At 42.9% G+C, this 12,738-nt stretch overlaps 1 protein-coding gene across 2 annotated transcripts in view; it reads right to left on the reverse strand.

Annotated features, from left to right (window-relative positions):
• The window catches only part of LMBR1 (limb development membrane protein 1), an 85,074-nt gene that overhangs the window by 52,809 nt on the left and 19,527 nt on the right, over positions 1-12,738 (reverse strand). The window contains exon 2 of one of the 2 annotated variants that reach the window (XM_015415089.1): positions 3,562-3,634. In XM_015415089.1, coding sequence (XP_015270575.1) covers positions 3,562-3,634 — 73 coding nt within the window. Of the gene's footprint in view, positions 1-3,561; positions 3,635-12,738 lie in introns of those variants that run through there. The other variant, XM_015415098.1, reaches the window with a different exon arrangement.

Genomic DNA, 12,738 nt, shown 5'->3' on the forward strand with positions numbered 1-12,738 from the left:
AAAACAATTACAAATACCCAAGGCACTAGAGGTGGTGCTGAAACCTGTTGCATCCTAACAGAACAATCCTGTGCAGAGTCACTCTAATCTAAAGCTCCTGAAATCAATGCACTTAAAAATAAAGTAAGATATCTAAACCTCTTAATTTCTTCCAACAAGGAAGCCTGGGGGAGGGGGGAGAAATAAAACTCTTCCACTATACGCAGACGATGGGAAAATGCAAACCAAGACAAGAGCAGCCATCGAGGCTGTGTTTCAAAAAGGCTTGTCACCAGGTAGTAGAAGCAATTCACATAGAGACTGTAGCCCTGAATGCTCTCTATTCTGCAACCTTTGGAAAGTCTTTAAGGGCACTGCTTGGAATTCCAGTCAAATGCAGTGGCAATGCTAACATCAGTACTTTGTTTTCAGAGTCCCCACACTGGGATGGGGGGGGGGGGGGGGGGGGGAGAGAAGATCAGTCCAGAATTTTTCAAGCTTTTTCCCTCAAGTCTTTCTATCCATATCATTTGGGTCAAGTACCCAACCACTGGGGAAAATACACACTTTGGGAAATTCCTGGAGATTTGAGGGATGGAGCCTGAAGAGGGTGAGGTTTGAGGAGGGGTGGGACCTCAGACAGGTACACTGCCATAGACTCCACCCTCCAAACCAGTCAGTCTCACATAGGGAACCATTGTTGCCAATCTCCAGGTGAGGGCTGGAGAGCACTCAGTATTACAACTGCTCTGCAGAAGGGAGGGCAGAAGTCAGCTGAAGTCAAAGGGGCAGATAATGGTAGGTTGGTGGCTAGCTGGGAAGGAGATGGGGTTGCCAACTACATGCTGACAAATTCCTGGGGATTTGAGGGGTGGAGCCTGGAGAGGGTGGGGTTTGCAGAGGGGTGGGACCTCAGACAGGTAGAATGCCATAGACTCCACCCTCCAAACCAGCCATTTTGTCCTGGGTAACAATTGCTGCCAATCTCCAGGTGAGGGATACAGATCACTCACAATTACAACTGCTCTTCAGGTAGCAGAGATCAGTTCCTCTGGAGAAAACAGTGGACTCTGTCATTATACCCTGCTGAGGTCACCCCAGCAAATTGACACTGTTTGCCCAAAGCCAGAGCACTGCCCCAGAGCCTCTTTCTAGATCCCGTTGTATTGCTTTCACAACGGGCTTTACTGCTAGTTAAATTATAATGCTATAGTCATTTGGGCCAAGAAGAAGATCCTATACGCAGCTATTCACAAGGTTACTAATATGCAGTATGCTGTTATGTGGACACTAGGTGGCAGCATGACACAAGAGTACCAGGAGAAAAGAGTCCAGTTGCATCTTAAAGGCTAAAAAAAAAAAGTGGTAAGGTGTGAGCTTTCGTGAGTCACTGCTCAATTCCAAAGTTGTGTGGGAATGGCTGTAAAAGAATGTTGTTCTTCTGATCGATCACAAGAGTACCAGTTTTCTTCTGGGCAATTTCAGACTAAGACTAGCTCGACTAGCCACTGCACCTACTTCCCATTTACTAATCAAAGGACAAACATCAACCAAACACCCTGTGCAGTTATGTTATGGGTACAGAAAACTCACATACCAGAAATGCACTGTACTGCTATAAATGTATATAGCAGTACAGTGCATTTCTGATATGTGAGTTTTCTGTACCCATTACATAACTGCACAACGGTGTTCAGAAGTGATCGCCATGCTGACTGATCATGACTCTCGGGAAATCACTACACTCACACCACAGTGCCGCAAATGAGATTGCAGAAGATGGCCAGTCATCCCTTTCTCCTCTACTGTGGAACTTTTTTGGCCTTAAAGAATGTGTTTTTTTAAAAAAAAGTTGTTCCACATTAATAACAACACTTATTTAAAAATAGTTATACTCTGCTTTCCTCAGTCTTTCATTATTCCACTTCCCTTACTGATAAACTGCACGTGTTGATGTGTCAACCAGCAACAACAAAAATACAGGAATTTTTACCTACAAAATTTGTTGCTTTTAGAAAAAAGGGCCATTAGAAGAAGAAGAGAAGAGATTGAATTTATATCCCACCCTTCACTACCCAAAGGTGTCTCAGAGCATCTTACAAACTCCTTTCCCTTCCCCTCCCCACAACAGACACCCTGTGAGGTGGGTGGGGCTGAGAGAGCTCTTGACAGAAACTGCTCTTTTTCAAGGACAGCTGTGCCAGAACTATGGCTTGCCCAAGGTCATCCAGCCAGGTGCAAGTGGAGGAGTGGGGAATCAAACCCGGTTCTCCCAGATTAGAGTCCGCGCACTTAACCACTACACCAAACTAGCGCACTTAACCACTACACCAAACTACTCCATTAAACACTGAGGGAGTCTTTTGCTAAAGGACAAGGATGACAGGAGTGGTCCTCTCATGGGAAAAGTGTTTTCCATCAACATCCAAGTTGGCAAACATCACAAAAGAATGGTCTGCACAAACTACTAGCAACTCCCTACCACAAGCAACAGGAATATGAGAGAATGCAGATTTTCCAGCCACAGAACAATTAAGCAGGTACCAAAAAAATGAAGATTAATGTCACTATGCAAGGAAAACAAAATAACCAATTTGTAAGGAGAACAAAAAATTCATTGATGAGAAGGCTGGCCAGTGACAGAAGCCATGGGTACTTGGTCCCTTAGATGTTCCAAACAGAAGAAACAAGGGCTACCTTCAGTGAGGCAAGTTTCCCATGTGGGATCAATACTCCCAAATGCAAGAAGCTCTCAAAGGACAAACAAAGGGCCCTTTGGTTTGCTGGCCAGAAACCCCAGCTTCTGAAGAACTCCAACCATTACTGCCATGTCTTGATGGCCATAATCCAAGGTGGGTGATCCAATCAGTAGCTCGTCCAGGTAGGGACTATTGTACATCGCTGCACTCCTGGGGTGACTTAACAGGGCCACTAGAATCTTGATACAAGTTCCAGCTCCCTCTAGCAACTTCTGGGACTTAGGCTCTATGTCTGGCATGGCCCTATTAATCCCCTGGTCTCTACCCAATGATGGACAAAGAGTAGGAAGTTCACCTGCTCTGCATGATGTTGACGGTACACCATGAATTTGGCTATTGGCCAACCCTTCCAACAACAGCACCCCTCCAGGGAGGGGTGAACTGGGGAGAATTGAAAGAGCTGGGAATCTGCTAGGAAGTGCTGTATTTCATTTAAAATACCTATATGATCACCTTTCTCCTGACTGAGCAAGGACCCGAGACAGATAATCATAAAATAAAATACAACCATATAAACCATATAAACATCATATAAAATACATCACATAAGATCATGTAATTAAAACCAGCAAAATAATAAAATACTAAAACATTTCTTAAAAATCACTTTAACTACTGCCCACATTCACATAGTCGCTTTGGCCAAACTCAACTGCCTCTAATGCTCTTATGAAAGTTCATACAGGAAAAAAAACGTGCCATAAAATCATCTCTTCCTCTGCCACATCCCCATCACTGTAAATACAATTTGGCAGTCTGGCAGGGTATTACACATCTGGTTCCCATTTTCATCATAATCAAAACTTCAGTATTAAAAAGTTACCTGCTTTCCTTTTGTATCTTCTGATAATGAAGTAGGAAACAATATACAGGATAGCAAACAGAAGAAAACAGATCTGAAAAAGAAAGTTTGAGAAAGTTGAGAAGATTATCTCACACAAGAAACAAGTTACTTTTAAAAAAATATTAAAAAGACAAATCATGACCAAGAGGAAGATATAATATTCTGCCTACTGTAACCAGCTAATATGCAATGTGCTTTACTTTGCTTATTTCCACAAGTACTAAGTGTACAGCTGCAAGGGCCACAGAGACGTGGTTTAAGGATGATAACTATACTTAAGTTGCATACACACACACACTCTTAACAGGACCAGGTTGCAATGACATCCGTTCATTATTTTTACAGAAAGGAACATTTATGAAGCCAACACACACTAATATACAGTATGCTAGATGACTTTCAATCTTTAATTTTGATTTAGTATTAAAATATTTATGAACACATATGGAGCTGCCTTATAGTGAATCAGACCCTTGGTCCATCAAGGTCAGGACTGTCTATTCAGATTGGCAGGGGCTCTCTGGGGTCTCAGGCAGAGATTTTCGTATCACCCACCACCTGCTCCTTTTAACTGGAGATGCCAGGGATTGAACCTGGGACCTTCTACAAGCCAAGCAGATGCTCTACCACTGAGCCACAGCCTTTCCTCAGTTTCTTTGAAGCATTAACGTTTAGAGGTAACTGCAATGCTCCAGTTGCAAAACTCAATTCAAGGAAGCAAGATAAATATTCTAGGAGTAAAATACAAAAGCAGTGAAGGAAAAAACAATTCAGAAACACCTATACCTTGCCCTTCCTATAGCAGCAATACAATTAGCCACACATATAATCCAACTGCTCATTCTTTTGGAGGAAGCAAGGGATCAAACTCCCATGTTTGAAGAAACAAAAATCAATTAACTGAGGAATGTTCCAATGGAAAATTAAATCTTCTTCCTAATGTTCTGCCGCGTTTCTATAAGAGGAATGCTCCATAGTCTAATCCAATATTTGACTAAAAATGAAAAACATTTTCTTCAGACAAGGAGCAATGCAGATGCCATTCCATGACAGAACTGTCAAGGATTGCTTATCCTCCACAATAGGGAAACACCGCAAAATAAAATATGATGTACATATTTCTCAAGGCATGTATTTCCAATATATTTCACTTCAGGTTGGACTACAGTATAAATTGCTGGTGGCTAAGTACTTAGTAGTGCAATACTAAAGCAACAGGATCATAAGAAGTACACACTGTATGAAACCATGCCCACCATGCCATTCTGTACATTTTGTACAAGTGGACTCAGTTGTTTCAGCTCCTATCTAACACTATCCAGTAGAGAAGCCATTAAGAGTATTTTGGACCAGCCTAGCCCCAAATGCATGTGCACATCCTTCCCCTCGCCATTATTCTAGACAATTTGTAAGGTGGGTGGGGATCTCTAAAATTCAGAGTGAAATCAAGTGACACTAAGGCAGGAAAATACTTTGTTTTCTGTGAGTCAGTTAAGCAAGTACTTAACTCTCTCACAATGATACCACACAGACACTCTTAAATAGTTACGGACACTACTAACCCCAAAGAGGCATAAGTAGTATGCAAGGCATGTTCCCCCTAACCTGTGACTTCATAGTCTTATAATATATATATATATTCACCTGTAATAAAATCAGTCATTTTTAAATGCTTCAAAATCCCCTCCCATCTTGATTTTTTATTCTTATTGTACAGTTAAACTAACTGAACCTTTTCAAAGTGCGCAGATGGGGGGGGGGAGAAAGCACTCCAGTTCCAAGAAAGAGGCCCTCAATAATCCAAATTTGTATTTAAAAGTCATGGCGTGAATTTACATATAACATTACAATCTATGCATTTGCATCTCACTTGTCCTCCAAGGAATCCAGGGAGGAATAATAGCTGTCCCCTGCAATCACATTTTGTCCTCACAAAAATGCTGTGAGGTAAGCTAGGATGAGCACACATGGATGGCCCACACTCAACCCTACTTTTGTTCTACAAAGAACACTCATTTCATAGTGTTGCACTGACCTGGAGTCAAATACATCTTAATCGAGATCCGTTTATTACAAGTGCCTCATTAGTAGGGTTGCTTGTCCAAGCTTAGAAGGGTTATTAAGATTACCCTGAGAGCATATTAAATTCGCAGTTTCTCCTGCCTCTGGTTTTATTAACTGAGCTTTCATTCGGATTAGCCATTCCTAAATGCCGATGACCAGTTAGATCAAATAACTGGTCACATCAGCACTTTGCAAGCCAACACTCGTCAGCAGATGGTTCGGCTCATCTTACTGAGCTCTAGTAATTAACACACCACAAAGTGCTTCCAAAAAGGACAAACCCCCTTGTTCGGTGGGGGGGAATAATGAATACTAAGCTTAAGGCCTATTTGTACAGATACCGTTTTAAAATACATTACCTATAACTAATTGACTAACATTTATTACGACCTCATGCAAAAACACTTACAGATTAAAAATGGCTTTGCCAAGTTCAGTCTGACTGGAAACAGGGTTATATTTAATTCTGATAGTAATTTCAACCCAGTTAGACGTACTGCTTTAAATTAAATCAGTGTGATTTAAGATGGAATAAACTGTACATCACTTTCCTGCAGAGAAGACTTCGCTCCTCGCAGGAACATACAGAATCTTAGTCTAGCTTCATAAGGTTATAAGAGAAGCCATGTTGAATTGGGCCAATGGCCCATCCAGTCCCACACTCTGTGACACACACGGGTCAAAATTTAGGTGCCATCAGAGGTCCACCAGCGGAGCCAGTACTTCCAACTTGAATTGTTCATAACTTCATCACCATAAATCTAAAGTTGCATTTTAGGAAAAAACAGATTGGTGCACAAATTATGGGGGAGATATGGGATACTTCATGCGCACAACCCATAGCCCCCTCAGTTTAGCCTGTCCCTCTGTTCCCCATACACCATATCCCCAACTCTTCCCATAGGATGTAGTACGCATTACTCACAGCAATCTGTGGTCATAGTGAGCCAGGGTTATGAGGGCATAACACACAACAACCAAGAAGGTGCTTGGCAATCTTACACCCCTTCAGACTACAAACTGTACCAAGACCAACAGCCTCCAACCCAATTATATTGAAGTGAGATAACTACATTTGCCTAAGTACTGAGTTTTGGTTCCACTTACCAAAACCACATACATACAAAAGCTGTAACAATTCTTCCCTTTCTTCTTACTATGCTTATGAAAGATGGGTCGAGACTAGCGGTGTGCAAAAAAAAATTCGGCCCATTCAGATTCGGCCGAATTGGGCAGAATCAATTTCGGCTGGCAGTAAGACTCCCGCATGTCAGTTTAGTCAGTACGAGCCGATTCCGGAGTCTTTCGGCCAGCTGAATGTCAATTTCAGCCCCATTATATCCTATGGGCCATTGAAGTCAATGGGGAAAACATAGGGTATATTCTGGGGGCTGGAGGGGAGGGGGTTTGAGGGAGAGGCTCCACACTCTCAGGATAGCTGCTGAAGCCTCTCCCCAAGATACCAACCAAGTGTGAAGAACATTGGACCAGGGGGTCCAATTCTATGGACCCTCAAACAGGTTGCCCCTATCCTCTCCATTGTTCTCTATGGTGGGGAAAAAGTAAGACTGACAGACTCTTATTTATTTATTTATTTATTTATTTATTTCGATTTCTATCCCACCTTGCCTGACAAGCAGGCTCAAGGCGGTGTACAATAATAATTTACAATAAATCTACAATAAATAAATAAATTTACAATAATCTGGAGAACCGGGTTTGATTCCCCACTCCTTCTCCACATGAAGCCTGCTGGGTAACCTTGGGCTGGTGGCAGTTCTCTCAGAACTCTCTCAGCCCCGCCTCCCACACAAGGTGCCTGTAGTGGGGAGAGGAAGGGAAGGCGATCATAAGCTGTTCTGAGACTCCTTAAGATAGACAAAAGTGGGGTATAAAAACCTTCTCTTCTCACCTACAATGGCCAAACTATGCTCCCTAGAGGTTTCTAAAAATAACAGCTAAAAGATCATCACAAGACGTTGGGGACCAGAAGTGCTTGCCCCCTTCAGAAGAATTCAAGCACTGGGGCAGCTAAGGAATCTACAGAAAATTCAAGTGATGCTCTGAAAGGTAATCAAAGTAATTGCTTCTACTCTTTTCAACACTACCAACGACGCGAACTTCATGTCTGAGACAATGTGAAATGACCTGCCAGACCACACAAAGGGGCATTCAGCCTCCAACAGTAACCAAGCAAGCAGATGCTAGTAGGAAATGCACAAGGAGGGTATCACAGGGACAGCCATCCCTTGTTGCTTAGAATATTTCATTCTGGAATGTTTCATTGTAAACGGCTTATCTAACCTTCCTCCAAGCACAACACAAAACACGCACTGTGTATTCTGTAGCAGTATGAAGGCATATTGCCACTGGCAATGTTGTGATTTCATTCCAAACAGACTATCCAAGGGCGAGAAATTCCCATGATTGGACTTGCAAAATAAACCATCCAAACTATTTGAGGACCCATTTTTTAAACTTTTATGTGAACTAGTGGGTGAGGGCATTATTACTGAAACAGCTGGATTTTTATGCAGACCCCTAATCTGTTATCGTCTTCCCTGTCTCCAAATAACTGGTAGTGTCATAAAGAAGTAGTATTTTCCCTTTTTTAACAACAAATGCCAAAAAAAGGAGCCATGACAACCTGCAGCCAATTCAAAGCTCTGGCAGAGGTTGAAAGCTAGCACACTGCTGTGTGTTATTTTTCCTGGCATTCCTAATAAAAGGTTTTACATAGCTTTTGTTTTTAGATTCCCCCCCCCCTTTGGACCAACAAGGCTACCTGTAGCTATGTAAGGACATAAAAGCATTAATTTGTAAGGTGGGGTAGAATCTCAGACAGTCATGGCCATGATCATTGGTTGTGAGATGGAAAAAGAACAGCCACAACTGCAACAATGGCTGTGGCCCTGCATACACACTTATGGTTCAAAACAACATTTCTACAGTTGTCATGTATTTGCAACATGGCCATGTTAAACACAATGCCAGTGTCACACAATGGACAGAATGCTGGAAGAGGAAGATTCAAGTTAAAATCCCTACGCAACGATGAAAAGTGATGAGTGACTTTAAGCCAATTGGCATCTCTCAGCCAAAACAGAACTGTTGAAAGGCTAAAGCATAAAATTCCCAAGTCCCTTGGTGCAACAGCAAACACTTGTTCTAGATCGGGAATCTCCCACCAACACCTTTTCTGGCAGCCACCAAGTGCTTTTAGAAACTGGGTGGGGCCAGACAGATCTTTTTGCCCAGCACAGCTTCTGACTGGCCACTGGAGATTTGCCAGTTTTGGTAGCAAAGGCCACCACAGCACAAGGATCTTCACCCCGCTGCTGAAGGTGGAACAGCCATTTTGTGGCTGCGCCCACCATACTGTGTCAGAATTTCAAAGGCACCCACAGGCTTAAAAAGGTTGGGGCCTCTGTTTAAGATGAATGCCACTCATTGAGAGACTTGAGGATTACCCAGAAAATAAGAGAAATAACCCATCTCTTACTCACCACTGTATATATTTAAGCCTAGCAGACAAGACAGTATTGACTGTATTAAAGAACTTCCAAGTAACTGCATTTGTCCTCATTTGCTCACAAGTTCAAGCAAAACTGTCTTGAGTACTCCAATGGAGAAATGGCAATATCAACAAAGAGGCCTGTTTACTCTGGTACAGAGGTAAAGGCAAGATTTCATTTGGAAGACGAGACATGCAATGAATTCTTCCCAAGGAACCATTCCTGAAAAATGGATTTTGGAATGCTGCAGAGATGCATTCACTGGGCATGCTGACCTGAATTCATGACGGTCGCCTCATTCCCATGGCATATGTTCACAGAAATATCATGGGAATTATCCCTGAGAAAAAAAACACGCCTTTGAGAAAGCAACTGATGCTTACCAAAGGTAAACAGCAGTATTTGCATAATCTTAAACATGCAAATAAACTGATCCACGCTGTTCTCATAGTTCTATCCAGTTGAGCAAAATTACTGCCTTAGCTGTCTGTCTGCTCTTCACTGTTAGTGCTCCAAGATGGCAGAGCGGTGAAACAAAAGTATCTACATCCTTCAGCTGTTGCTGAACTTCTGAAAGATGTAGCTCTACCTAGTGCCTTAGCTGATACTTATTCATGAAAAGAGAAGGAATAAAAACGCCAAGCCAAGATCAAAAATACACTGCTACTGTAATAGCCAAAATTGAAAGCACAGTGAATTTAAATGGGGACACTCCCTTCACCCTCCTCTGAGGCTGGAAAACAATCACCAAGGTCTCTAAACCCAGGACATGACAAATCCCAAGCACCAGGTCACCATGGCACCTGCAAATTTCATTACAGCACCAAGAAATTTTAGCAAGGATTTTACTCTTTCATCTCTAATCAATTATCGGTGTAGAAGTACAAAGTGTTGGATCCAACCAGTTTTTTCACTAGTGAAAAACAAAGGACACAGGCCCTTTAACCACCAAAAAGGCTATGTTAGGGGACCATGGAACCTGCATGGACAAAAGCCATATGGAAGGTGGGCTGTAATAAGATTAGGAGGAGGACTGGTGGGATCCAACCCTATTTATTATATGCAACTTTTCCATCCAGTCAGAGCCACCAAGGCAGCTAACAGTTAAAACATACCTTATAAACAGTTAAAAGCTAAACTAGTAAATTTTAAAAGCACATAAAGCAGTACTTAAGACACACAAGGAAGGGAGGATCATTGAGGGAATACCAGACAAAACAAAACAAAAAAGTCTTGACCTGCTGGCAGAAGACAGTGGCAGAAGGGGCCAGAGAAATATCACTGGGAAGAAAGTTCTATAGTTCTGGTGCCACAGTCAAGAAGGCACTGTTCTCAGGTTGTCACCTGCCATATGTCCAATTGCACCTGTCAAACTGTAGGAGTATCTGACATAGGGCCTCAGAAAAGGACCTTGGTGGTTGGGTAGGTTCATATGGGAGGGGGCAGTTCTTCAGGTACATTGGTCCTAAGACGTATAGGGCTTTCAAGGTACCTGCAAACAGACTGGGAGCCAACATAGACAAGCCAATACTGGAATGTTATGGTCCCTTCAACCCACTCCAGCAAACATCCTGGCTGGAACATTCTGTAATAATTAAGATTCGAGCACTTTTCAAGGGCAGCTCCACATAGTGCTCATTTCAGTAATCTTATTTTATTTATTTTTATTTACATTGTTTATAGTCCACCTTTCTCACATGGGCTCAATGCAGATTGCACATAGTGAATCAATACAATCAACAAGATGGGATACTCAGTAATTAATGCATTAGGATATTAGAAGGCTAGAAACTACCAGAAAGAACAGGAGCATAACCAGGGGTCATTTCCTGCGGGAGTGCACAGGAGCGGAGCTCCGGCAGTAAGGAGCCCAGGGGGTGGGCACATGCAACAAGCCCCGCCCCCTGCTCCCAGCAGCCCTCTGTCAGAGCAAGAAGCAGCCAGGTAAGTTGCAGAGGGGGCCCCCCGGCCCACCTTCAGGTACAAGCTCTCCCTCCTCTGTGAGGGCAGATTTGCGCATCCCCCCCCCAAAGCTAGCAATCCAAAACAGTCCAGTGGCACCTTTAAGTTTTATTCAGGTACAAGTTCTCCCTCCTCTGCGAGGACAGATCTGCATGTTCTCTCCCCCCCCCCCAATAGCTAGCAATCCAAAACAGTGCAGTGGAGCCTGAGCGGTGGGTGTTGCCTTCTGACACACTTCCAGTGATGTCGGGGGTGTGGCATATGCAAATAAGTTATGCTAATGAGTTATGCTAATGAGCTCCTGCACCTCTTTTTCTACGGAATGACCCCTGAGCATAACATAAGTGTTAATATGACATATTAAGCAGTACAGAAATGACATAATAGGATCCTGTTTCCAATATGCTATATGCAGCAGAAAAGACCACAAGTCCCGGTCATTTATCCAAGTAGGTTTGTGAAAGCATTTTGTGCTGTGCAGCCTTATCACCTGTGCAGAAAAACCCTCTTTGAATAGTTCAGTTTTGCATAGCTTGCAGAAAGCCAGAAGAGTGAGAGCTTTCCACAAGATGGGAGCCACAACAGGGAAAGGACGGGTGTAGAGGCAATTGTTGATTTTGCCCATTTGCAGGTTCGCACCTGCAGAACCCCCTGCTGACATGAGTGGAGTTGTCGTGGCAGAGCAGAGAGAAAAAGGCAGTTCCATATATAAGACGCACCAAGACCTTTAAGGGCTTTATATGTGATAGCCAAAGACCTTAAACTGAGCTCGGTAACAAATGGTCAGATCTTTTTTTCACCCAGATAAGGCTGCAGGTAAAAGGCACTCCCAGCAACAGCTGCCACCTGCTTACCAACCACTAGGCCCCAGTTCAGGAGCACCCCCACCCTAAAGACCTGTTCTTTCAAGTGGAGTGCAACCCTATGCAGAACAGATTGCACCTTAAATCCTGGGTCAATCCTTCTGCTCATCAACAGTGTTCCCACCACATCAGGATTAAGCTGCAGTTAATTAGCTCCTGTCTACCCCAAAACTGCCTCCAGGCATTGGTTCAGGCTTGGCGGGATCTGCCAGAAGCCCAAGAGAGTGTGTCATCCACATACTGGTGACAGATCAGCCCAAATCTCTGGATGACATTACCCAGTAATTTTATAGAGACAATGAAAAACATGGGGGCCTTGTAGGATCTCACAAGCCAAACAACAGTCCCCTAGCATCATCGTCTGAAACCCACCTTCCCGATGGGACTGAAACCACTGCAAGAAAGTATGTCCCAGCCTCAAAAGGTGATCCAGAAGGATACCATGATTGATGGTATCAAAAGCAGCTGAAAGGTCCAGGAAAATCAGCAGGTCCACACACCCTCTGTCCATCATCCAGAGCAGGTTATCCATCAGATTGCCTAGGGCCATGTAATTCCCATAAGCAGACCTGAAACTATAATTTATCAGTGTTGCATAATAATTCATCAGTGTTGCATCAGAATATTTTGTTGTATGACACAAAAATAAGTGCACCTGAAGCTGTTCTCATTACTTGTTTTCATAATCTTTATTAATTTTCAAAGTAGACATAACAAAATAATCACATATTTTAACACATCCATAATAATTA

This window comes from Gekko japonicus, unplaced genomic scaffold (assembly GCF_001447785.1).
Source record: "Gekko japonicus isolate JY-2015 unplaced genomic scaffold, Gekko_japonicus_V1.1 scaffold1771, whole genome shotgun sequence".
In the NCBI taxonomy this organism is placed as follows: domain Eukaryota; kingdom Metazoa; phylum Chordata; class Lepidosauria; order Squamata; family Gekkonidae; genus Gekko; species Gekko japonicus.